Genomic DNA, 27,513 nt, shown 5'->3' with positions numbered 1-27,513 from the left:
AGATCTTAAACTACCATTTGGAACATATCTTGACAGTAATATATAAAAGTATATATATATAAATAAATAAATAAATAAATAAAAGTATATATAAAAGTATATATATATATATATATATATATATATATATAAAAGTATATATATATATATATATATATATATACACACACACACATACACATATATATATATATATATATATATGTATATATATAAACACAGCAATATATACATGCAGTGTTTTATAAACTAATAATAAAGGAATCTTAAAATCAATCCTTTAGTGAACTGGCAACTAATGTAATTCCATTAAAACTGGTGTAATATGCTCTCTCCTTTTTAGTTTCATTAGTACTCTGGCTGCTGCATTTTGTATCAAGTGTAGCTTAGCTATACAACTCTTAGGCAAGCCAGTATACATATATCAGTATACATAAGTTTTTGTCACTTGATTAATATAGGACTTAAGACTCAGGTCACAATATTACGTCATTACTTTATATTTGCATTGTGATATCTCTGTAAAATGTAACCATAATGAAAATCATTCTGTCTGGACACAATGTTTTTTTTGTTTGTATTTTTTCCAATATGTACACTACTGTTCAAAAGTTTGGGGTTGGTAAGATTTTTTTTTTTTTATAAGTCTCTTCCAAGGCTGCATGCATTTGATTAAAAGAACAACAACAACAACAACAACAAAAAAACAGTAATACTGTGAAATATTATTACAATTTAAAACAACTGTTTCCTATTTGAATAATTTCAAAAAGTTGTTTATTCTTGTGATTGCAAATCTGAATTTTCAGCACTTTTTTTCAACAAGTTCTTTGATAGAAGAACAGCATTTATTAGAAATAGAAATCTTTTGTAACATTATAAATGTCTTTACTATCACTTTTGATCAAATTAATGCATCCTAGCTGAATGACTGTATTAATTTCTTTTAAAAAAAATCTTTGAACAATAGTGTATTGTTTTAATAAAAAAAATTGTTTTTACCTTTCTTTATCCTCCCATCCAGCTCAGCTGCTCCTTTAGGAATGACTGCTTTGACGTATATCCCTCCATGCCTCAATGTTGTGTTTGATCCACCCTGAGACAGACAGACATGTTAATATAGCCACACACAAAGGCATCATTGGGAAAAATCTTTGGATCTAAGAGTGTATTAAGCAATCAATTGGACATGCTCATTTTATATTTATAAGATATACCCACCCTAACAATCATAGAGCAAACCACTTGATTTCTTAAGTTGATGATTAATGAATTTCATTGCAGTGTTTTGAAACAGACTTTTAAAAGAATCATTTCAATCATTAAAAGTCTACGTAACAAAAGCTGCATGCTGTAAAAAGCATCACCGTAAAAATCACACCGTAGACAAGCAAATGCAAATCCATGCAGGCATTAGTGCTTCTCCGTCAGAAACAAAATACAACTGAAAATGTGGCATGTAGTCTTGGCTGTGCGTGTTTCCACACTTTGCCGTACCTACTGTTCTTCAGTTTTACCGTTTTGTGAAGCAGCCAATTCAAATGCCTGTAAAAATCTGCATGCAAAGAACCAAATCTACTTTCCCAAAACTGAAGCCAAGCGAGGAGCTTCAAAAAGGAGCGAGGGCTAAGGGTACAAAAACAACACCACAGACACACACACACACAAAGTAAGTAAAGGGGAAACAAAGGAGAAAAAAAAAAGAGAGAGCGGAAACCTTTCCGAACAGTACCGTGACACTAATGCCCAGACTGCTGTCTATTTTGGACAGCTCAATGTCAAATAGATCTCCAGGCTGGAGGCTATTGACTTCTGGGCTACTAGCACTTAAAGTCTCCGTGACGATGTTGGGAGAAACCCCCTGTAAACAGAGAAGAGCTGGGTAAATACAAGGCCGTGCACAGCCGTATTCATGCAAGGGTCAAAGGTTAATGGAGTTGACATGCACAACTGCATTGCATTTACATTCAGAAATGCAATTGGTCAGAAAGAGAGCGAGGGACGGTCACAAGCAGTTAGAACGTTTTTATTGGCATTTCACACATTTGCGTGGCTCTGAAGTGTAGCTATATACTAAATATTAACCTTAAATGGTGATATTAGCTTTTAAGGGAACTTCCAAGAAATGTGGAACTGAGATACCTGTGTGAAACACTGTGTACTATCCAGAAGCGACAAGTGAAGTTTTGATCTAAGCGGCCTTTATGGCGATGATCGATAGAACATTTTGTCAGTCATCTGGTTGTGCATTTTAGTCCTGCCCACACTGAAATCTCATTGGTCCAAAACCGTTACCATGTGGTTTTGAGGGGTTGTTAACACATTGATATGCATTTGCTAAATGGTAAATAACTAATCAAAAGTTTGGGGTCAGCAAGAAATTTTTAAAGAAATGAATACTCTTCTTCAGAAAGGATGCTTTAAATTGCTAAAACGAGACAGTGAGGACATTTGTAATGTTTCAAAAGATTTCCGACAAATATTGTTCTTTTGAACTTTCTATTTATCGAAGAATCCTGAAAAAAACTGATCAGCATATTAGAATGATTTCTGAAGGATCATGTGACACTGAAGACTGAAGTAATGATGCTGAAAAATTCAGCTTTGCAATACATAAAAAAAAAATATATATATATATATTCAAAAAGTATACACTTTAAATTGTAATAATATTCCACAATATTACTGTTTTTACTATATTTTATCAAATATATGCAGTCTTGTTGAGCATTGAAAAAGAATCTTGAAGACCCCAAACTTAAGTACCTCCTTCGATGCAATGAATTTGGTAACATCTCTAACACTAGAACGACCAATAGTTTTAGGGACGTTTTCCTTAGCAAGTGAGTGGCACTTGATGATGAAACATGATGATTTCATTGATTTAAACCTGTCAAACGGCCATGGGTAGAACATGGTGTAAATGTGAAATAGGTTTAAAAATCTCAAATTATGTTCTGCATTTGATTAAGTGAAAATCCGCTGGCATGTAGGGAACTCCAAGGAGGGATGCAATGAGTGAGCGAGAACTGTCCTATTATTTAAAAAAAAAGCAATTTAATATTTTTTGTGAGGTTTAAACACTGAAGTAACATCTTAAAAAGCACACGTCAAAGTTCATATCAAACAGATGCTGACTAGAATCTCGATAGGAAACCTTGAGGGCTGAGTCAAAGTTCATTCAAATCACTACAGAGGCTGATTCTACCTTTTTAGTCTTTTGTTTCTCTTGGCTACTTGAGTGTGTGTCTTCATCCATGTCGGAATCCCCTCTGTCTGAGTATTCCAGCTCTTTAGGAACATCTGGCACTTTGGGTTTTCTGGTTTTAGGGGGCAAAGCTGGTGGAGTCGCTTCAACAGAGGGTTTACTGTCAGCCGTCAGTGACTGCGCCGCCACGGGACCCTCGGTGGGAATGTTGCGATGGAATCCATTGAGATTTGTTTGCAGGATGCCGGCACTCTCTGTCCTGGAGTCCTGCGAACTGACGCTGCCCTGTCGAACGGACTGAGGCGGAGACGTTTTGCTGGCGATAAGAGGCAGGCTGGGGGAGGGTGTATGATCTTCAGAGGAAGAATCGACATCTTCTTCCTGATTTTGAGTGTCTGATTTAAAGTGATGGATTCCTGAATGAGAGTCTAACAGAAGGGAAAAAGAGGCTTGTTTATGGTACTGTCATCAAGCCTTCAGAAAAGCCTTTTCTCAGAACGATTCTGGTGAAATGCTACATTTATATTCGTTCTTCCAAAATGTCCACACGCAATCCATTACCTGGAAACAGTCTCTCTTTAGGTTGAGAGACCACCAGTGTGACATCATCAGGGGTGCTCTGCAGAATCTCCACCACAGTGTCATGTGATAGGTCTTCCAGACTGACATCATTCACGCTCAACAGCCTGTCACCTGCAGGAAAAGACAAAAATGTGGAGTTAACAACCTTACACTGAACAAATAAAAATTTTTAAGTGTTCTGGAACAGGGTTTTTATAGTTATCTAAAAGCATAAAAAAGCATGTTGTTTGAAACAAAATAAACATGCAGTTTGCAAGACAACATTTCTTATTTAGTTTAACTTGATGTACTAAAATAACAGACTAAATTTGCAAAAAAAAAATTTGCAAAAAAAAATGTTTAGACATTAAGAATAAAAATGTTAAAAACAATGAAAATGGAAGATATAAAAATAAAAATGTTTAAAATATTGATAAAAACTATAATAGTATCTCAATAATACTAAAATTACAGTGTTCTGGAATTGATCAGTGAGTTCCAGAATCATTTAGATCACTATGAATGATTCCAGAACATTTCCACAGTCAGGATTCTAGAATGATATACAGAGTTATGGAACTGTTATGGAACTGTTAAACTGTTCTGGAATCTTTCAATGTAATTTTTGGGCCTTCCAAAGTGTTCTAGGTGCCATTAAAGGCATTCTAGAATTATTTAAAGCATTAAAGATCATTTAAGTTATACAATAGTTAACAACCTTCTACTGAAAATTCGAATCGTTCAAAGTGTTCTGTAATCATTCAAAGACTTCTAGAACCAGTTCAAAGTGTTCCAAATTCTTTTGGAGAATTCTGGAATTGTTCAAAGGATTCTGCAACCACTCAAAGCATTCCATACATTTAAAGCATTCTAGAATCATTTAAAACATTCTAGAATAATTGAAATAATCACTTCAAGTGTTCTGGAATCTTTCAGAGCATTCAGAAATCATTCAAAGCATTTTGGAACCACTCGAAGCATTCTATTAAAGCATTCTAGAATCATTTAAAAGTATTCTAGAATTATTTAAAGCATTCAACAATCATTAACAGCAGTGGTTCAACCTTAGGCCTCCTGTTATTCAACACAATATGCAAAGGCTCCCCAGTATCTACAAAATATATTTTGTTTTCTGCTGTAATTATGACAAAGCTGCTTGTTTTAAAGCTTTTTTATTAACATATACTTGAAATATTAAAATGAATAGACCATGATTCATTTGTGTGATTCCAAAAGTTTAAAGAATTTTGCATTAGATTGATTTTTACTTGATATTAGATTTGTTTTTAGTTAGATTGTTTTAATATTATAATTTATTAATTTAAATACTCGTAAGTCAGCCTGCGGCCCCCTTTGTAAGTTTTCTGAGGCCTCCTGTTTGAGAACCACTGTTTTAAAGCATGTTCAAAAATCAGTTAAAGGTATAAAATAATGGTTTAAATCTTTCAAGGGTATTGTGGAACAAGATTCTAGGAATTCTAGGACTAAAATGTGATGCTTTCAATCAGAAAATTCAAACTACTTCTAAATATAGAAACAAGATCACTCCTCTTTCCACTCTGATACCTGGTTTCAGACAGCCGTTGATATCTGCTGGTCCCCCCGGTGTGATGGAGCTGATGAGGGAGCCCAGGTCCTGACGGCCAGAATTCTCTCCGCCTACGACCTGAAAGCCTGGTGAGCGACACAAACACACACTTCATCCTACTATGTCTCACAGACTACAAAAAGACAAATGTCCAAAGATTCAAAGATGTCTTATTGAGACTGTCACTTGTGCATATACTAAATGTATTTCTCTTATCAATGATAGACAACCTCTCATTCAGGCTAAATCCTGATAAGATATTTCAGTGCAAGTCTCCATCTGAGGTGGATGTAAAACAGCACATTTCCCTCCCGGAGTGGGATTCATTAATCACTGTGTGAGAGGTGAGGACTGCCAGACCTCTGCACTCTATCACACTATAGTCATATGTGTGTGTGTGTGTGTGTGTGTGTGTGTGTGTGTGTGTGTGTGTGTGTGTGTGTGGCCTGGTAAACCCTACATTATGAGGACAAAATGTACCCACAAAGATGGCAGTATCTGAAATCCTTGTCCTTGTGGGGACATGTTTTGGTCCTCATGAGGAAAACCGCTTATAAATCATACAGACCGATGTTTTTTAAAAATGTACAGATGCAGAACGTTTTCTGTAATGTGTAAGTTTAGGGCTAGGGTTAGGGTAAGGGGATAGAATACACAGTTTGTACAGTATAACAATTATTATGTCTATGAAAAGTCTCCATAAAACATGAAAACTCAATGTCTGTGTTTGTGTGTGCGCGCATCTGTATGTGTGTGTGTGTGTGTGTGTGTGTGTGTGTGTGTGTGTGTGTGTGTGTGTGTGTGTGTGTGTGTGTGTGTGTGTGTGTGTGTGTGTGTGTGTGTGTGTGATTTAGCAGCATTTCTGTGTCAAAGGAGCTCCATTCTGACTGGATGTGTGAACCCCTCTCACTCACCCAGCCCATACTTGACGTCTTTCTTCAGATTTACGGTCTGTATCTCTCGTTCTGGGGAGGGTAAGGCATGCACCTTCTTCTTCAGGGAGTCTGTGGGTGGGACATAACAGAGGGGGCAAGAGGTTTAGGTTTTAAAACAGTGTGTGTCCATTTACACACAAACACACTTTGAGAACTAATAACCAGTGTTATTATGGTTAGTTCAGAGAACACAATCCAAAAGACCTATTGGCAATTGTATATTTTCTTAATGAAAAAAACATTTTATATATAAAATTGAGCATCCTGCAACAGTCTCTATTTTTATTTTTATTATATATACACATACATGCATACATACACATATACTTTATGTAACACTTGTTCATTGTATATAAAGTATCAAAAAGCTAAGTATAAAAAGTCTTAAATGCATGCACAGCTTTCCATAAGCTGGGCTAATCTTTCATAACTAGGGTCTTGGTGCTAAGGGACAACATTATGTTTGGCCCAACTCTGATGTGCTATACTAACAGCCGTGGCCAGCAACTCATACTCGAGGATGAGATTAGCCCACGCCACGGCCATATATCAGAGCTGCTAAAAACACGCGGCTTAGCGAAACAGTGCATCTGAGCCAGAGAAAGACGGCAATGGAACTTGAGCCAAGTGTGTGCAAGAGAGGAAAGTGCATAACAAAAGATGTTCTCCATGCCATGCAAAACACCCAAGAAAACAGCAATCCGGAGCATGTTGGATTTGGCAAGTTCTCATCAGACTTTGGGATTCTAAACTCTGATTAAACCGACGCCGTTGTCAATGTGAGGCAAACTACTGTTATTATTGACATTCAAATCTGGACTGTTTTCCTTCAGTAAAAGTTCACTGGAATTTAAGCAGATGTTTGTGTTTCAGGGCCAGAGAGGACATGACATTTCCTAGCAACTTTCAGGACTTACTAAATTTGACCACTGAAAAGAAACAGATGACTGGCAGGAAAAAAAGTACATAGAGCTGTGCTGTGCTCCACAAAGCTAAACGAAACACAGATTTTATATCGTACCAGTGATTCCTATGGAGGCGGCAGGAGTCGAGGGCACTCCAGAGCTGTGCATGCTCACACCTGCGGAATATTAAAAACAGGTCAAGGTACTAGACCGTCATACCTACATAATAATTAAATACATGTATTCAAGAGGATGTATTTTGTATTATGTGACACTAAAGGCTGGAGTAATGATGCTGAAAATTTAACTTTGCATCACAGCGAAAAACAACAAGGACAATATCTATAAAAGTAATAAAATAGGCCTAGTTATGGCCTTCGTTGTTTTTGACCCATAACCTTAAAAAAAAAAAAAAGATTGTTTATTTAAATACATGAATGTATTCATAATGCTGTAAATTTAAGCCATTTTATGCATTTCATTTGCTATTTTTATATTTAAAAAAATTGATAGTATGACTCTGATTGGATGAGTAAAATATATCCAATATACCTGTGACCGCACAAACTAAATTTCACAGTAATGCCTTAAAATATATTCTACCATTTAAAAGTTTGAGATCAGTAAGTTTATTTTTTTAAAGAAATGAAAAATTAAATTTAATAATGTTGCAAAATATTTTCATTTCAAATACATACTGTCCTTTTACACTTTCTATGCATGCAAACAATTCTGAAATAAATAAAAAAATTTCAACAAAAATATTAAACAACTGTTTTTGTTTTTTTAACATTGATAATAATAAGATAATATATTAGAATGATTTCTGAAGGATCATGTGACACTGAAGTAATGATGCTGAAAATGTAACTTTGCATCACAGGAATAAATTACATTTGAAAATGTATTCAAATAGAAAACAGTTCTTTTAAATTGTTATAGTATTTTATAATATTACTGTTTTTGGTGAGCATAAGATACTTCTTTCAAAACCATTTCAAAAGACAAATCTACCACAAATCTTTTAAACAGTAGTGTAGCTACAATACAACACAGTAATGCTAATTAATATAATAACGTGCTTATTGAAGATTGGTGTCTTATATTGTCATTTAAAAACAATAATGATTTTATCATGGTTAAAGATAACACAAAACAGTCTTAGCATTTGCATTATTCTCTGACATATATGATGACGAATGTAAAAGCACATCAATTCAGACTGTAATCTCTTCATGGCATCTATTCTACATGCGGAGGAAGATGTTGAGAGGATTTGGGCTGCTGCTCTCTCTGATCTAACAGCGGATGATGGGATGAAATGGAGAAGTAAAATGAAAAGATCAGTGAGGGAACCGAGGGAGAGAGCTGTTAAAAAGATAAAACGAAAGAGGCAGACAGCCCCTGACTCCACAGAGAGACGCAGAGAGAAAATAATTCCACCCACTACCCTGACAAGACCATCAGAAGAGAGACTACAAAGCAAGGAAGTTAGAGACGGCGAAATAAAAGTTCAAAAGCAGAAAGACATGTTCTTTGAGGGTGATGAGCCATTTTCCAGGCAGGTGCAAGTGGAGATAAGACAGAAGCAACTGGTCGTGTCTCATCGTCCTCACCTACGACATACGCCTGTCCCGTGTCCTCACAGGAGGAAGAGTCAGACTCTTTCTTCAAGCTTTTGGGACTCCAGCGGGGACTGTCATCGACCGTGGTGCTGAACATACTGGGAATAAAGTAAAAGAAAATCACAGTGGAATAAACGCAGTTATTTTCATTTTCTGATCAATTCATAAAAATCGCCAGAGAGTGAAACTGCATATGATATTTATAAACTTAAGTTACATAGACATTACAATCATAAAGATGTACTTGATCACAATCACCTAAATCAAGACTTCACCCACAAGAGCACTGTTCCTGTGAGCATGCATTACACCACTGAGTGTAAAATATTACAATTATCTTCACAGGACTATAAAATGGTTGCAAACATGTGCAAACACGGTTTGAAGAATATCAGTCTCACAGGCACAGAGACTGTCTGTCTCTCTTGAGAGCTGATTAATGCTGTTGGCCCCAGGCAGCTCAGCGGCAAGCTGACACAGCAACACGCAAATGCAGAACAGGAGAGTGCGACAGGCGTAAAGACATTCGGGAAAAAACTGCAGGAGTGTGAGACGGGTATAACAAACTAAAAGTAGCAGAGAAGGAGAGTGAGACGGGTATAAAGACGTAAGATAAACCACAGCAGACAAGGAAAATGACACTGTTTTGAGACATAAGACAAACTACAGCAGATTAGGAGAGTGAGACGGGTGTAAAGACATTGTAAATTGAGTGTAGAGATAAAAAAATAAAACATGGTGGGTGAGATGAGATATCTATCAGACTTTACAAATCAAATTGTACACGATTAGGTGAGTGAGACAGGAGTAAAGACATTATAAGACAAACTACAATTGATCAGCAGAATGAGAAGGGTGTAAAGATATAAAACAAAGCTAGAGAGTGAGACGTGTGTAAAGGGCATTAAAAGGCACACGATGCAGAAGAGTAAGACGGGAGTAAAACACTGTAAAGCAAAAACACAGCAGAAGAGGAGAGTGAGACAGGTGTGAAGCAATAAGACAAGCTGAATCATATCAGGAGAGTGAGACGGGTACAAAGACATCAAAAAACAATCTTCAGCAGAAAGTGAGAGCGAGACCGGTGCAAAAACCTTATCAGATAAACTACAGGAGAGTCAGACAAGCGTAAAGAAGTTACAAGACAAACTACAACCAAGCAGGAGAAGGAGACTGGTGTAAAGATATAATAACTGCCAAACAGGAGAGCGATATGAGTGTGAAGACATAAGCAGAGCAGGAGATTGAGAAAGTTTGAAAGACATAAGAGAAACCACGTCAGAGCTAGAGAGCAAGACGGGTATAAAGGTATTGTAAAAAAAAAAAAAAAAAAAAAATATTTAGAGAAGGAGAGTGAGACGGGTATAAAGGAATTAAAAGGCACACAATGCTAATCAAGAGGGTAATACAGGTGTGAAACATTATAAGACAAACTGCAACTAAGCAGAAGAACCGGAGAGTGAGACGTTACACAGTAACTGTTAGACATTATTTTCAAGACAAGTTACAATTGATCAGGAGAAGGAGACAGGTGTAAAAACAAAGCATAGCAAAGCAGCAGACATCACAAGACAAACTGCAAGTGAGCGGGATCAGTGTAAAAACATTAAACTATCTATGAGACAGCCGGTGAACAAGACAAGATTGCAACCGTCATTTGTTTAGTAAATATATGTTTGCAAGTGTCGCTCACCTTTCCTGCTGTCTGGCGACAGAGATGGAGTCAGTGTCGGAGCTTGCGCGCTGGTGTGATGATGCAAGCACTTGTGATCGGGCCATGCCGCTCTGTGATTGGCTACCGAAAGGCAGCATCCTGTGCTCTGGCGACTCAGGCAGCTGACCCAGGTTATGATGGGAACGACTCTTCATCCTGGGGTTGGAGCTGCTGAACCCCGGATAGGGCGGTTCTGGTGGGACAGAGACCCGACCCAATGAACTCTTGCTGACGGACATCTCAGAGTAGGACATCCTCTTGTAGAGTTCGGGGTCAGTGCTGGGGGACAGACTAACTGCACCCATCCCGTCAGAGTACTGCAGACTGCTCAGAGGAGAGTTCTCTGCAGGGAAGACACAACAGAAGATGGTGAAGAACATGCAAAGTGCAACAGTTAAAGCCATGCTTCAGCTTGCATGCCATATTTGGCTTCTACACAGCCAAGAAAGATTCTACATTATAGCTTGTATTGACCCTATAGTTTATTTTCAACACTGAAACCCTGAGTTTAATGCCAGTTCTTGAAGAGCAAATTGAGGAGGATGGGCCATTTGGAACACTTCCTTATTTTCCCAAGGTTTCTTATCTCAAAGGAACTTTTCCTTGCCGTTTTCTCATTTTGTTTAATCACTAGCAGTTCAACCCTAAAAGTCTGCCTAAGGTTGTTTTCTTTTGATTGCAAATATTTCAGAATGCCAGAAGTAAATACTGAAATAAATATCAGAAGTCCTGAAGTCATCTTGTTACAGTGTTTAAAATGACGCTGTCGTCTTCTAAATTCTAAAACAAAAAATTATTTAATATCATAAACAATGACTCATAATATATATTTTTTTAAAGATCAATTTAATGCCTTCTTGCTGAATAAAAGTATTTATCAACTAAAAAGAAATAAATATTACTGACCAGAACTATGAGTACCACACAAAAATATAATTAAGAAATCAATGATACATTTTTTATCAAAACCAGAAATAATTAAAATCACAAAAATCACAAAGAAATAATAAATCACAAAATCATGTTTAAAAAGGTAAATAAATAAATAAATCATAACATTTGACTAAATTGAATACACTTAAAAGCAATGTTTAAATCGTATTTTAAAAAAACACTCTGCATTTGCTTTTCTTAATCCATTTGCCAATAGAGTTAAAAAATTGGACAGTTCACACATGGGGGCAACCAATGAATGCATCAACTGAATTACATTCACGATCAAAACTATTAATTTCATAAAATGTATGTGGACATGTTGTGGAAACTATGAATTTCTGCCTTTCTTGCAGACAAATACACAATTTGAATCTATATTTACAATATTTATGCTGTATTTTTGTTCTTTTACAGCTACATAAAGTGTATTAAATGAAAAATTAAATAAATGCTTGCTTTCTGCTTCCATTTTTGTTTGCTCTTTCTTTCTTTCTTTCTCACCCAGGTCCTGCAGTTCTTGGTTGTTCTGTCTGGCTTTCATGTGCAGGTGGAATTTGTACTGGGCCGAGCACTGCTGCAGCAGATACTGGCAGGTCTTCTGACTGTCTGTCTGAAACAGATGTTTGATCCCGTCCGAAGTGTTCTGCAAGCAAATCTTCTTTTTCTGCCATAGAGAAACACATGAGCACACCAAATAAATGACTCCATGTCAAACAGCCTGAAGCTGAACAACTTTAGCTTTTCTTCTGGGAACTCACAGCTGTGTGATTTCCACCAAACGTAAACATGCACATTTAAACATCTTACCGTGAAAGAGATCTTCTTGGTATCCCTCCAGGGGAACCTTAGCACAGGGGTTCGATTTCCATTCAGGACCTCGAAGATGAGGACGCCCTTCGAGTAAATGCCCAGCATGATGCCAGTCAGGGATCTCTTCTCAGGAAGCACACGATGGAAGTGAACTCCATATTCCGGCAGTCTCTGGCACACCTTTAAATTAGAGAGAAATGACGAGACCGATCTAATCACAAGCAGACTACAACAACAGCTTTTAGGAAAAGAAATCGAGCACAATCAAAACAAGTCAGTTCATTCACAATTATTGACTTTACTATACTTATCTCGTAAAAAAAAAACTAAAAAAACTAAAAACAATTCATGTCTGTGATTGAGTACAACCAGGCTCCAAGTACAACTTTTGGTCTGGCTGTGATCAAAAGTATTTGAGGGAAAACAGATTGCAGCAATCTATGTTTATTCCAGTCAATTACAGAAGTTTGGCCAATCAGGAAGCTCTGCCTAGAATCACTCTGCAGGACTGATGCATTTCATTTAGTTCCTGACCTTGAGGAACTCAAGCTCGGCCTCCTGCTCTGAAGCGTTGAAGTACGAGCTGTGGAGTTTGGGTAGCTCTTCTTTAACGGTGGTCTGATCGATCTTGTCCAGAACCGAAGCGGGGAGGTAGTGTTCCGACCGGAAATATGTCTTTCCGTGGAGCTGATGGAACATGAAGGAGAAAACATGTAATGAATACTCTTAAATATAAAGGTTTCAAAATGGTGTTTTCACGGCGATGCAATAGAAGAACCATTTTTTCCTGAAAAACCTTTTTCCACTATAAATAACCATTCATGCAATGGAAAGGTTTCAAAGGTTCTTCAATGAACCATTGAAGCCAATAAAGCACCTTTATTTCTGAGAGTTAATATGATGTTCAGATGGTCAAAACAATCTCTGCTTTAAAATATTATTTAAGATTCCTGTTTTAAAGCACATTTTTTGGTTATAAAACACTTGAGTGGTACTAATGGAATCTGGAGAGTGAGATAAATAAATAACTATGGTAAGGGGGTTTTCAGTTGGTAACAACAATCTCTCAAAAAACACTGATGTACTCAAAAATTATTCTTAATCTTGAGAACAAAACTTTTCTATTTTTCCCCCATGTCGTATGTACCTCCGTCTGATAGTCCCCGAACTCCGCCTGCAGTGCCAAGGACGCCAAGATCATGGAATTTTCCAGGTCACAGCGTACCCGCTCCTCTAGGATATCCTTCCGCAGCTGCAAGTAGTACTGGTGCTTCGTCATCGTGTGTCTATTAAAAAAAAAATAGCTTGATTAATTTGGCTTTACTGGATAATACATTTATTGACGCAGAAACAATCAAAAGATTAGGGTCAGTAAGAAGTACGTTTTTAAATAAATTATTACTTTTATTCAGCAAGCATACATTAAATAGAACAAAATATATTATGTATTAAATTCAATATAGTATTTTAAATGGTAATAATAATAATAATTCACAATATTTACTGTTTATTTGGTCAAATAAATCATAATGGTCATAATGTTTTGGCTTGTCAGTGTGTGTGTATAAAGTTGCCAAAGGTCACAAAAAAATATGTTTTTGAGACCCAATGTAAATCGCTTTATATATTCTTTGTAGTGGCCAGAACGTGAAGAAGGAAATGGGAGGAAAAAGCATTTGGCTTTCTAGATTCACTTCTGATAGTACAGACTGCATGCTTTATTTTGCAATTCATAAAATAGCTAGCAAGTTACAATATTTTGGAGCCTGATTGCAGTTGCTATCTGAGCTCTTACTGTATCAGACTGACATCATCCTGAAAGAACTTGATACGCAGAAACAGGTTAAAATTGACATTTGTTTTCTTTTTCTTAGGGTCATCCTTCCAACCATCAGGTGCCACCTTTGAAAGTTTGGAGTCAGGTTCGACGAAGTAGAACTCGTCATCTAAAAAAAGGAAAAAGAAAATAAGAAAAACAAACAGATTATGCTAAAAGTGTTCAATGCAGCATAACAAGCAAAAGCCTTTGGCTTGGGAGGCATGAGTCAGAGGACTTAATGAACCATCTGTGGACACAAACCACCCGTGTCCATTAGAGCCGTAACTAGAGGAGTCATGCAGGGGCGGCGTGTCAGGAAGACAACAACAGAATTATTTATTCTGATGTATTTACACACTTCATAATCAAATAACTCTGTTCACCTGAACATATACCAATAACATAAGCTGTCCTGTTGACATTACAGGAAAAATCGACTTAAATATCACTTTAAATGTAATGCTGCAGGATTGATTATATATATATATATATGTGTGTGTGTGTGTGTGTGTGTGTGTGTGTGTGTGTGTGTGTGTGTGTGTGTGTGTGTGTGTGTGTGTGTGTGTGTGTGTGTGTGTGTGTGTGTGTGTGTGTGTGTATATATATATATATATATATATATATATATATATATATATATATATATATATATATATAGACTCAACAAAAACACAAAACTGTGAAAGATATTGCATTTCTCACAAACAAAACCAAAGACATTTCTTCTCCGCATTTTTGCTCCGCAAGTTTCCGCATTTTTGTTTTAGACAGAAAGGTATACAAGAAATGAATGTAGACAGAAAGGAATTTGATGCATTTAATAACAGTTTAAAAGAAAGATGTTTTATGCACCTTTAAGGTAGGCGAGGCTGAAGAGATGGTGCTCCACCAGTCCAATGTGAGCTACAACCATGTCCAAAATGTCCTTACAGACCGCCTTCACATCGCAACACAGCTCCAACTTCTGACCGTTCAGTAAGACCACCCCCACTTTTCTCAGACTCTCCTCCTTTGACTTGTTCTGTCAAAACATGCAAAAATTATAAATGCATACATATATACATGTAGCAGCAAAAATCAGAGCAGTTTCGCTGTCTTACCATAATGGACGAAGGCACGCTTAAAACCACAGTTGGCTCACTGCTCATCCTCACAAACTCTGGGCCAAACAGATTCTACAACACAAAAAAACATGTTTTTCAAACGTCCCACAGAGACCTTAAGTTGAACAAATCAAAGTGATTGTGCGTTCACATACGAAGTCAAATTGAATTATTTCATGTTTGCATCATTCACACTATAACTTGCATAATCTGAATTCAATCTGAATTTTATTGACATTAATTTCTTCAGCTTTGTATAAAACTTGAATTAGATAAATATGAACTCAGTTGAGCATGATCACTTCATGCCTGTTATAGAGTGAATGCTGCAAAGCTAAAGTGAATTCAGTGTGAATTCAGATGAACTGGATTATGTTATCCTATTCACAAAGCTATATGCATAAAGTGAATTCTAAATTGAATTTGCTTTAAGCATATTTAATCAAATACTTCATCCTTCGTTGTTAATTCTGTAACTTGCATAAGCTGAATTCAATTAGAGTTCAGTTGACCTTGATTTCTTCACCTTTGCAATATTCATGCTAAAACCAGATAAATTAAAACATAAGAACTCAGTTGAATGTGATTTATTCATAAAAGTTATGGTGTGAACGACATGAAGCAAAAGTAAAGTTAATCTGAATCCAGATGAACTGGATTACGACATTTTTGGATTATTTACAATGTAAAATTCAATTAAATCATCTTTCGTCATTAACACTAACTTGTACGATGTGAATTTAATCTGAATTCTGCAGCACTGTATTACTTTAGATTTGCGTGGATGGAGGCCGGTCTCCAAAGGACTGCTATGAAGGGGCTCCACCAGGTCCAGTATGGAGGTGCGCGGGTCTTCGCCGGGGTAGATGGAGGCTCTAGACAGCCGGGCCTGGAGCCTGTGCAATTCTTCCTGACGCTGGATGAGAAGTTCTGTTCCCAACAGCTCATCCTGACCCGCCTCAAAAAGTCTGGACACAAGGCAAAACCAGGATGGTGTTGTTGTAATTCAGTGCATTTTCATTCTGCTTATATACACTCATACATATATTTGATATACACCAACATCTGAAAAATCATTATATCTATGGATATAAGTCCTCATAAAACATGGAAACCCAACATGAGTGTGTGTGTTTGTTTATTTATGCAATTATAATATCAGCACATTTCAATGTCCAAATCAGAACAAGTTGTGAAAAGGAATCCTTTAGAACTTAAGATAATAGGATGGATAAGACAACTAAGACTGTTAGTTAAATTAGTGTGAAGCGTTATGCCAATGGCAGAGCCAGCTGGTTGCCATGGGTGACCTATGGTGGGGCTCTGAGCCCTGGGCATCCTCAGGGAATCAATTACTGAACACTGTCCAAAACCTGCTCTACACAACAGCAGCACCTGGCAACCATCGCCAACCACCAACATCTACTTCAGGGAAGGACAGAGGTGGGTAGTTCATCTGGTTAACCAGCAGGGGGAGGAGCAGAATCACTGCCTCAATGAGAAACGCATTAGATGGAAGTATTCACGGTATTTACACTGACTTTTGGCGGTTTGCCTGGGATAATAAGGATAAAATGCAACAAAAGCTGCTGGAAGATCACTGGAAAAGCTGTTAATAGGCAGAGAACAAGGAAAAACAGTGGGATATCAAAGTGCAAAGTATCTAGCGTAGATGGGCCTTACGATTATGACAGTGATGATGACATATTTAAATGCTCATGCCTTCAATGCCAGAAAATCACTACTTTTTAAAACAAGCTGCACACCTCATCTATAATCTGAACACACAGACACACATTAGAAGTTATATTAGTGAGCCAGGCGCAATGATTTTCAAGTTAAGACAATAATCTTACAGAAACCTGTTGACATAACTAGATTTAATGTAAAGCATTATTTGGCTGATTTATGAGCCTTTCAAATTGTGAGAGCAACTTAAAATGTGCCCAAAAGTCAGTTTATGACATTTCTTACAATATTTGTGAGGACAATTTCAAAACTTTATGGCTTGAACACACTTTTGACTTGCAATTGAGCACACTATACACATGATGACACATAGACGTGCTCGTTTACATAAAGCTAGTTACAAAACTAAACACAAATCCAAAACTTGTTTAAAAAAATGATGGAAAATATTAACATCACATATCTGGGGATGTCCCCATAGGGAGGTTTTGTGATGTTTAGATCATTTCTGGGGACAATTTTGGTAGCTGAAGCCACACACACACACACACACACACACACACACACACACACACACACTCACTCAGTGCTGCAGTTATTGTAACCAGAGCTAAACTTGAACAGGATGAGAGGAAATGAACTCAGGAAGGGTTTAGATTATCATTAACTTGGGCCTGGGTCCACAACCACAAAAGAACTCAAGAAGGGGTCAGTACAGATGATTGATCAACACAAACATCAGAGAGAGAAAAAGAGAGAGAATACCTGTGTCTCTGTGCACTGCTGAGCGAAACGGCGTCATGCTCTGTGAGGCCGACCTGAGAGCTGAACCGCCTCAAATCTTCTGGCTTAGCTGTTTGTGTAGAGAAAGTTGTGAAACTAATGCATGTGAGGTATGTGCCTTGCACAGTGCAGTAATATGCAAATCAAAACATTTTTATGTCCCCTAAATGAACATTCACCCACATTCAAAAATCTGTTGAAATGCTCACAGTACTACAAGATTTGATGACTCACACTGCATTCATAACTATGGTCGTATGGCCCAGATGATCTTATGGATAAACATCATGTTGAACAGGAAAAAAATTATCTTGAAAATTAATCTTATTTTGGTATTTTTAACATCGTAACATTAATTAAAGTTCCTTACTGTAATGCAGAAAAAAATATCATAAAACAGTACAATATACATAAAGCAATAATTATACATATTATATAAAATATATATAAAATTATATACTATATTATTATATATGCCTATAAACTTCTAGTTCCTTGAGAAAAACAACAAAGTAAAACAACTGGACACATTACGGTAATAAGGGCTTAAATTGTCATGAAAATATAATATGTCTCATAATATGACAACAACAACAAAAAACGCTACAAAATTGACCAGAAATTCTTTATATGCCTGGTGTGTATAAAAATTGTAAAAAATTAATTTAAAAAAAGCAGAGATTGATGAGGTTATTAGTACAACCTTGTCTGTAGTCGGGGTCTGATGATGCCACTGAGGGGCTTTCGCTGGAGGAACTGTAGTCGCTGTGGTATCTTCTGTGAGTATGTAGGGGATCTGAAAATGGAAATTCCATTTGTAAATTCCATTATGTAAGAATGTAGCACAGCACATTCAAATACTAAAGTTAGCCTGTCAATTCTAGTTTATTTCTTGAGAAAATCAAGGACAGCCCTGCCCTCAACTTGTATTTTATTATTAAAAAGAGCACTTATTGTTCAATTCAATTCAATTCAATTCACATTTATTTGTATTAGCGCTTTTCACAATACACATCGTTTCAAAGCAGCTTTGTTCTACAAAAAATTCCTGTCACACTTAGTGTCTTTTAAATCATGTCCAGAGAAAACCCCAATTCTATCCCCATAACCAAATGAAACAGAAAAATGACCCTAATATTCTCAATCATGGACTGTTATCATCATAGTAAATGCAGATGCTGCTGGAAACTTACAGATTATTTCCATCATTATAAGCACTGACGGGAGTTCAGAAATGTGATGAGGGAGTGTCTAAAAAGCTTCCAAACATTCATACAGTAAATAACAGTGTAGGCTTTTGGTATGAACACGAGTGTAAATCATGTTCTTCCACGTGTCATGTTTTATGATCTCAAAGGAAGGTATGTGACCAGCAGTGAAGTTGAAGGCCTTCGGGCAAATTAATTAAATAACATCAGCCAATCACACTTTACTTCTTTCAATATGACCTGGATTACAATGTGGTTTAGAGATTGGAAAACACTGAAAAGGGTTTACAATACAAAGCATAATTTCTGATCACTAATCCAGTAAAGTACATTGAGTCTACAGCACAACTACTTATACTCCACTGCAGCTCCTCAAAACTGTATGAATGTATGAATGAACACCATATGGCAGTCATCTCATCTGAATGCTCAGTTTTCAAACAGGAGACTTTTACAATTAAAGACCCAAGGCCTCAAACCTGAGAAAACCACTCTAGGCTGACCCAATAACTCTTAACATGGCTCTGGACTAAGAAGTGTCAGAACTGAGGAATCTGTTTAATATTGACTTATTAAACATCTAAAATAAGTTTGTTTTATTTAAATGAAGTTTTTAATTGAACTTTATAGCAGGGGCAATTACCCAAGCCATTTGTTGACTCGCTAATTAATATTAACAATATGGCCTGGTTTCACAGACAGGGCTTCGATTAAGCCAGGATTAGTCCTTAGTTTAATTAGGGCACTTAAGTAGCTTTTATAAACGTGCCTTATAAAAAACATTATTAGTGTGCATCTTGAGACAAAACAATGGCACTGACAGTGACATTAAGATATGTCAGTTTAAGTTGCTTTTAGTTAAAACAGCTCAAACATGCATTTTAGTCTGGGACTAGACTTAAGCTCTGTCTGTGAAACTGGGGGACTGTATTATAAATTCACTTGTTTGAGGTATGCAATAAAGCGTACGATAAGATTTTATCAATACATACGTAACACTCCATTTATTTATCTGCCAAACTACGGTAATTTCCTTCAAATCTGCCAGTTAGAGGGTTTGGGTAAGCAGATCCACAGCGGCTTTGGCGCATACGCTCTGTTGCTATGATTCGACATCATTATCCCGCGTTCTCATTGGTTTGCTGGCATTTGGGGGACTTCATGCGCAGGAAAAGCTATCTGCGAATCGCTCGCCCAAGAGGAAAAATGTGCTGTAGCTGCCAGATCTTGATCAATGAAAATCATAATATTTCACTTTCTCCATAGGGAGATTTTTATTTAGGGGCAGCTGTGGCCTAATGGGTTCAATACTCACTACTGTGTGTGTGTGCACTTGGATGGGCGAAATGCAAAGCACAAATTTCGAGTATGGGACACAATACTTGGCTACACACGTCACTTTCACTTTCTTTGCACGAAAGCTTGTAAACAGTTTAAGACCTTACCTACTGTAAGTAGACCTACTGTAACTTTCCGAGGCTGTTAATCATTAGTCTATGCACTTAAGTCACCAATTTGCATGATTTCATGATTTTGATTTTTTTTAATAATACTTTTATCTGTATTTATTATACTTATATGTATTTATATTTACATGTTTTATTTGATAAATTATTTGTATTAGTTTGACCTTAAGAAATACTAAATCCCTTGTCAGTGTGTTCTCAGTCAAATTATTCTTCAGTTTGCATTTCCAGACCAAGCTCAGGTAGGAAACTCTGAATCATTGACTCAGCTTTACTCTTGTGTGTGTGTGTGTGTGTGTGTGTGTGTGTGTGTGTGTGTGTGTGTGTGTGTGTGTGTGTGTGTGTGTGTGTGTGAACATTACGTCACTATCTAAACCTGACAGCATTCCCTGTGTGTGGCGTGCTGCCTCTGTGCATAACTTGACAAGTCTGTCAGAACCTGAAAATCAAGTCCATGCACTTCAGTTTCTTAAAGCTGCATATTTAGCATTGACAGAATTCCTGAAGGATTTCTCAAGCCAGGAGTTTCGGAAAGGCAAAACAATGAAGCTTTAGTCTCATGCCCGACTGAATGCTCTCCACAGTAAACAATCAGCTCAACCTTGAGTGAAACTTTTAAACAATGACAATTATGTAAAGCAATCCAACAGTTCCACGTAAAGAGACTAATAAACAGCATTCTTGACCCAGACCATCACGGGGTGTTTGGGAGCTCTGAAGTACCATCGTGTTGTCTTTGCAACAGGGGAGAATCCACAAATAAAGACACAATGTCAAAATTCATCATTAATAAATAAATAAATAAAAATATATAATACCAAAAAATAATTATGCAAACTAAAACATAAAACCAAATAATATAAAATGTATTTATCTTTTACAAAATGTATTTATTTTATAAAATGTATTTATTTATTGGTTTTACTTCCCATTTTTCCCACCAGTGGACAAATTTCACTATATTGTAATACAGTAATGTTTGTACAATGATTTATTTATATAACGTGCCACACATCAATGTGATGCATACTTCATATTTAATGGGGGGTTGCATTAAAAGGAGCTTAAATGTCACACAAAAAAACAAAAACTATTCTATAAACTTAAAACAAGCTGCAAATAACTGAAAATGATTTGCTTTGAAATCAATTTTAAATAATTTTGATGTAAGGTATAACCTGGGCATGTTCTTTTGTGAGTTTCAACCCACAATACGAAAAGGGAGGATGATCTGGCAACCCCTGAAAAGGGCGTTAAAAAAAACACTGTACACACACACATAAACACAAACCAAGACACACTCACCAAACAAAAAACAAAAACAGACACCCATACACATTTCTACTTTGACTATGGGAAATCCTGCCCGCACAGTGTAGTTCTCAGAGCCTGGTGGGAGTTTGGCGGGCTGTGAAGTGAGTCACTCGCACACAAACACACACCGTATCATCAAACTGGCCCATGATAACACTCACACATCACTGTAGGTGTGAGAGCACGTCTGCTAAAAGCCTCTAAAGACAAGTTCAGAGCAGTCACATTAACTCCCTCGAGTGTGCGCTTTCTCTCGGCTCATCATTTATTTTACAACTCTTTCTGCAGAGCGAAAATCTTTGAAACGAACGGAGGAACGAATGAGTGCATTAGGGAGCAGGACGGCGTGTTCTGCCACAGGCTGCACGCATCACGTAATGTCATACAAATCAATTTTCTGCCACGTTTCATGCCACTTTGCAGATGTGAGATAATTCAAGAGAAATTGCCTCTGGATCAATGCCAACCACAAGCTGAACGATAGTGATGCACGACATCTGCCAAACAAATGTGTGATCGTTTAATTGATGCATGACATTAAGCTCTGTGTAGTTTCATGTGTTCCTGTGTCATTATTGGGCCATATTTATCTTAATTGCCTTGTTTATGAAAAATTCTGTGTAAATCCATTCATTCAAATATGACAAAATACGCAAGAATGGTGTTAAAAAACGATTTTCATGGAAATTTGTTCTGCTTAAGTTTCATGAATGGCCTAATATGTTGTTCTATTATGTAATTTGGACTGTTCAGACAAAAAAATATAAGAAATGCATATTTATGAAAAAATATTCAGTGGGCAAAAAGAGTACAGAAAAGATCACATTGATTAAACATGACCAAAGACTTTAAAGGGGTCATGACAGATTTTTTTTTTTTTATATATATATATATATATATATATATATATATATATATATATATATATATATATATATATACACATATATATACATACATACATACATACATACATATACACACATGTTCCTCTAGGTTCAATTATAATGTTAAGAAAGTTTTTTACAAAACAAAAATAGTTCTTGAAAGTGGACAAAGAAACAACTGGAAATGAAGGGCAGAACAGATGGTATCCCAATGGATGTTGGATCTCAACTCTTGGGTCCAAATTTTCTGGGTCCGCCAAGAGCGGACGGCCTGTCATGACCTCAGATCTTGTGAGTCAGCCATCAGAAGCTCAGAGGATCGGGACGTGTATCAACGCCACCTCAGTATCTTCTGCTAAATCTCTTTTCAGAGAGGAAAACACCCACATTTAGACTTATTCTTTTCCCTACTCTACCTTTTCCCAATCCTGCATGCTCTTCATCACTTCCTCATGTTCCTTGCCTTTTTCCAGTCATTTCTTTCTCAAGGGTCTCCTCTGATCTTAATGTTTTAGGAGGCCCGGGGCAGTTTGGACTCATATACCAGTGATTATTGCCATTGAAAGTCTTACATGCAAATGGATTCAACTAAATAATTAAATAAAAACAAAAGGAAGAGAAAAAGAACAAGGGATTAATGGGGTAATTAGAGCCTGATGAGGACAGAAAACACAAAAGGGATTCGGGAGAGAGGCTGTTTTCATTAAAGCGCTGAACACTGAAGAGGTCTGTTCATTAGAGTGGCTTTGTTTCTGTCCTGTAAAGCGCTGATTTTAAGAGGAAGGTCAGAGATTTACTAGCAAAGTGGAAAAAGCTTTCATTCTGTCGAGTCAAAGTTCTGTCAGACTTGCATATCCTCTTGTGCTTTTATGGTATTGTTTTCCTTTGATAATTGAAGATCAAACCATAAAAATGTGCACGTGGTTTTGTAGCAATAACGTATTTGGAGTTGCTCTTTAAATCTCTGACAAGCCTTTTTTTCCCCCAGCCATATTGTTTCATAACACACACAGAATAAATCCTACAAACACAGAGTGTGCTATGCTCAGAATGTTATAAACAAATTTTAAATGCAAATACATAAATAAATGTGTATATATATATAAATAAATAAATAAATAAATAAATAAATAAATAAATGAATGGTGTAAATAAACTAATGTGTAAGTAAATAAATACAAATAAATGTGTAAATAAATGTGTACGTAAATAAATAAAAAGTGTAAATAAATAAATAAATAAAGTAATAAACAAATAAACTTGCAAGTAAATAAATCTTTCTGGGGACCCTCAATGACTCTCGGTGAACAATTAAGAAAGTCTCTCTCAAACAATATGTCTAAAATAATATATACATTGATAAACTGTAGGGTCATGCAGGTAAGGAAAAAGAAAAAGAAAAAGCAAAAAGTCAAACTTCTAAGTGACCTGAAGATATGCAGAGTGTGAGAGAGATAAGATCTGATGTCTCTGCGAAACTGCAAGTAGATAAGATCATGACAGGTCGCAAAACAGATGTAACACAGAATAAATGTTACATAGTAGGAAGACCTGTAGAATGAAGAAGTGATGGAGTTTATAGAGCGTGTGATCTGGGAAGTGTCTCCACAGCTCAGAGTTTCCTGAAGCTCTAGTTGAGTGTGGGAGAAGTCTTTAAAAAAGCTTTTAGATCCAAACGACCTTCGACCCACGGGTGAGAGACCTTCCATAAAATGTAATCCACACAGATGGACTGAGCTTTAACATGAAATAATCTCTTTCCGTTCTCATCCCTGTCTTTTATGATCAGGATCTATGACAATCGGACCCCTCTGTCTGCTAAAGAATCCTGATCAATTCTACTCACAAATGTCTCCCATAAAACAACAAAACAGCACACATGACCTGATCACAAGTGGACAATTCCTCGTGCCAAAAACACATGACTCAAATTACTGTCTCCAAGGTCAGCACACTCCAAAAACACGGATGTACCTTGACTTGAAAGTGAATGTATTTAGGGCAGAGTTTCCCTAATGACGGATCACAAACACCAAGTAGGTCGAGATGGAAGTGCAAACATGGATTTTAACTAAATAAAATAAAAATGCAGAATTTAAATCATTTAAAATTAAATAAAATGTGAATGTAAACTAATTTAAATTAAGTGTGAAACTCAGTATAAAAGTTATAAATCCTATAGGATCAGTTGTTTGCTATGCTACGAGCCTCAACAAATGATCTGTGCACCATTACATTCATTCACAGCAAATACAGGCACCAAAACAACCAAAATATGTGCTCTTTCCCATCATGCTCTAATGGGGCTGGACATTCCTTCTCTTCAGGATCGTGGGTAATGCGGCCCATTATTGTCAGGAAAATGAGCCCGGCTCATGTTTACACAAGTGGATGGACAGACGGCAGCTTGACACACAGAATAGTGGTTTCCCTCACAAAAGCAATATGATGGCAAAGATTCCTCTTGTAATACACTTTGGAGAACATATGATTGAAAACAGTATTTTTTTTTTTTTCTGCTCTTTTGAAGAAAGAGTATAATATAAGATTTATTCAGAAAATGTCAAAGTTATTCCATCACAACCATGAATACCTCAACATATGACGAACCACACCATGCAGAACGCAAAAATGTAGACAACCAGGCAATTTACACAAGTCTTAAAGGTACAGTAGTAAAAAGGTCATTTAATTCTAAGTCTAAAAGAGGATCGAAAGAGCTCATGAAACATTAAATCGACTGTTTTTGGTTAAAAAAAAAAAAACTGGAAAGAATGCTACTAAAAAAGTGCAGAGTATTAGACAGCCTCAGACAGATCAGCTTCATGGATCCATGAGCCAGAGTAAAACCACACGGGCTGGGAAGAGAATGTCTTTGGTTCTGAGCTCAACCGTGGTAAAAATAGCAGCCAAACAGCTTCTGGGCTCAGTTCAGGGCCAGGTCGGGTTGGAAAGCCTGAGGTTTATTATTATGAAGCAAAGCTTCTCTCCATCGAGAAAATGTCCAGATGGAGGCCAGGCGAAGGATGTGTACATGAAAATGGCTCATATGAAGAATTCAATATCTCTTATGGAGACAACAAGGTGGCAATAAGACAAGAATGAAGAAAAAACATATGGGAGAATTAATTACATTACTTTTTGTCTTACAGATTTACGGCCAAGGAACATGAGATAATAAATATCCTTGCCTAAAATGCCCTCTTTTATATAAGCACAGAGAAGTTTGATTCATTTTAATGAATAGGTTCGTTCAGACAGATCACTTTAAATGAACCAGTTCAAAAATCAATTCAGTCTCTCTGCTCCAAGTATATGCATATTTTTTGTCGATATACAACTAAAATATTATGATTAATTAGTATTAAAATAAGATAAAATAAAAAAGCCCTCCCCAAAGCTGCATAGTTAGTTACATGCACTGAACTTTTTCAAAAGGGTAGCTTGACTATGTTTAACTACTTTAAATTAGTTTCACCAACAGTGTGGAAAGTTCTGAATGAAAAGCTAGCGGAAAATGGCGAGAGAGACCCAGGGAGAGTGAACGACTGAAAGAGAGAGAGTAAAAAGCTTGCATAAGTCTGTGAGCTTTGAAGGCCTAGAATTATCCATCTCTCTAATTAGTTCCTGGAATCTTGAGCCCTCAGCCAGACTGAGTCATAAAGAACCTGGCAACATGCCGCACGCGCAAAAGCCACGCAAAAGCCATTCATAACCCTGCGTTCACTTCCACCACACACACACAGAGACACCTCAGCTCTGCGGGACTTTAGTTTCACAGGAACTCAAAGCATCATCCTCTGTAACACAAATACAATTCATGGTTGCCGCTGAATCTTCTGATGGTTAATGCATTTTAGTTATGAGTCAAAGTCAGTAGCACAGTGGTTTTAACCAGCCTGGTTAACGCTGTCACATCAACTGCATTGCATGAAGCCTGTAGAATAAAACCCTTGCCACAAACGCATTTCGTGATGTGACCATGATGCAATGATGAGCTACAGGTACAATTTCTCATTGAGAAACACAGGGTTAAGTGTTTTACTGCAACCTTTTGATTACAATCCCAGATCTTAGACTACATCACCAGTAGTCTCAGACAGCACACCCACAGTCCATTCACTGGTGATTTCAGCCATTTTTGTGTGCAGTTTCCATCAGATAGTCAATATCATTCTGACAGCTAACTCTGCACAACTCACAGCAAACAAAGTGTTGCTGATACAATGAGCTTGAGGGGAAAACGAATCCTGGATTTGGATTTTCTGACAAAATCTTCCAGAGCCAGACATTATTTGTAATTTTCCACATTGGGGTCAATCTCATAAAGCCTGACAAGAAATGGCAGGGTAATTTAACTCTAAGATCATAAGAAAAAACATATATATTGCATGAGCCTACAAGTCCACTACTGGTCCCTAAGATTTTGAAAAGTCTGCTCACAAAGCCCACATTTACTAGATCAAAGAAACAGTAAAAACAGTAATGTTGTGAAATATTATTACATATTTAAAAGAACTGTTTAAATATATTTAAAAATATTATTTATTCCTCTGATGGCAAATCTGAGAAATCTCAGTGTCACATGATCCTTCAAAAATCTTCCTAATATGATGTTTTGAAAGAAACATTTCTAATAATGATGTTGAAAACAGCTGCTGCTTAATATTTTTTGGTGGAAATCATAATATATATATATATTGTTTGATAAGATTTTTTGATAAATAGAACATTCAAAAGAACAGCATTTATTTGAAATAGAAATCTAACATTATAAATGTATTTACTGTCACTTCAATTTAATGAATCCTTGCAAAGTATAAATTTCTTTCCAAAAAAAATACAAATCTTACTGACCCTAAGCTTTTGAATAGCCGATATTTAAAAATCTATATTTTTTGTATTGTGACAATCTTTTCAGACATATTTTACACTTTAATTATCTTTCCTGTTTTGTGTCTA

At 36.6% G+C, this 27,513-nt stretch overlaps 1 protein-coding gene across 4 annotated transcripts in view; it reads right to left on the bottom strand.

Moving 5' to 3' along the window:
* Positions 1–27,513, bottom strand: part of ptpn13 (protein tyrosine phosphatase non-receptor type 13) — an 86,401-nt gene that overhangs the window by 25,301 nt on the left and 33,587 nt on the right. Inside the window, exons 8-26 of one of the 4 annotated variants that reach the window (XM_084387403.1) lie at positions 18,380–18,472; positions 17,659–17,746; positions 15,974–16,172; positions 15,202–15,276; positions 14,954–15,122; positions 14,078–14,228; positions 13,430–13,568; positions 12,817–12,969; positions 12,280–12,462; positions 11,974–12,136; positions 10,516–10,879; positions 8,814–8,920; positions 7,314–7,373; positions 6,272–6,361; positions 5,336–5,443; positions 3,770–3,901; positions 3,209–3,636; positions 1,718–1,861; positions 1,003–1,096 (exon numbers count right to left, since the gene is read on the bottom strand). In XM_084387403.1, coding sequence (XP_084243529.1) covers positions 1,003–1,096; positions 1,718–1,861; positions 3,209–3,636; positions 3,770–3,901; positions 5,336–5,443; positions 6,272–6,361; positions 7,314–7,373; positions 8,814–8,920; positions 10,516–10,879; positions 11,974–12,136; positions 12,280–12,462; positions 12,817–12,969; positions 13,430–13,568; positions 14,078–14,228; positions 14,954–15,122; positions 15,202–15,276; positions 15,974–16,172; positions 17,659–17,746; positions 18,380–18,472 — 2,940 coding nt within the window. The remainder of the gene's footprint in view (positions 1–1,002; positions 1,097–1,717; positions 1,862–3,208; positions 3,637–3,769; positions 3,902–5,335; positions 5,444–6,271; positions 6,362–7,313; positions 7,374–8,813; positions 8,921–10,515; positions 10,880–11,973; positions 12,137–12,279; positions 12,463–12,816; positions 12,970–13,429; positions 13,569–14,077; positions 14,229–14,953; positions 15,123–15,201; positions 15,277–15,973; positions 16,173–17,658; positions 17,747–18,379; positions 18,473–27,513) is intronic. The other 3 variants (XM_084387404.1, XM_084387406.1, XM_084387405.1) reach the window with 3 other exon arrangements.

This window comes from Rutilus rutilus (genome assembly GCF_951802725.1).
Source record: "Rutilus rutilus genome assembly, chromosome: 18".
Lineage (NCBI taxonomy): Eukaryota > Metazoa > Chordata > Actinopteri > Cypriniformes > Leuciscidae > Rutilus > Rutilus rutilus.
The sequence above is the reverse complement of the archived record's forward strand: the minus strand, read 5'-3'. Positions and strand labels throughout refer to the sequence as shown.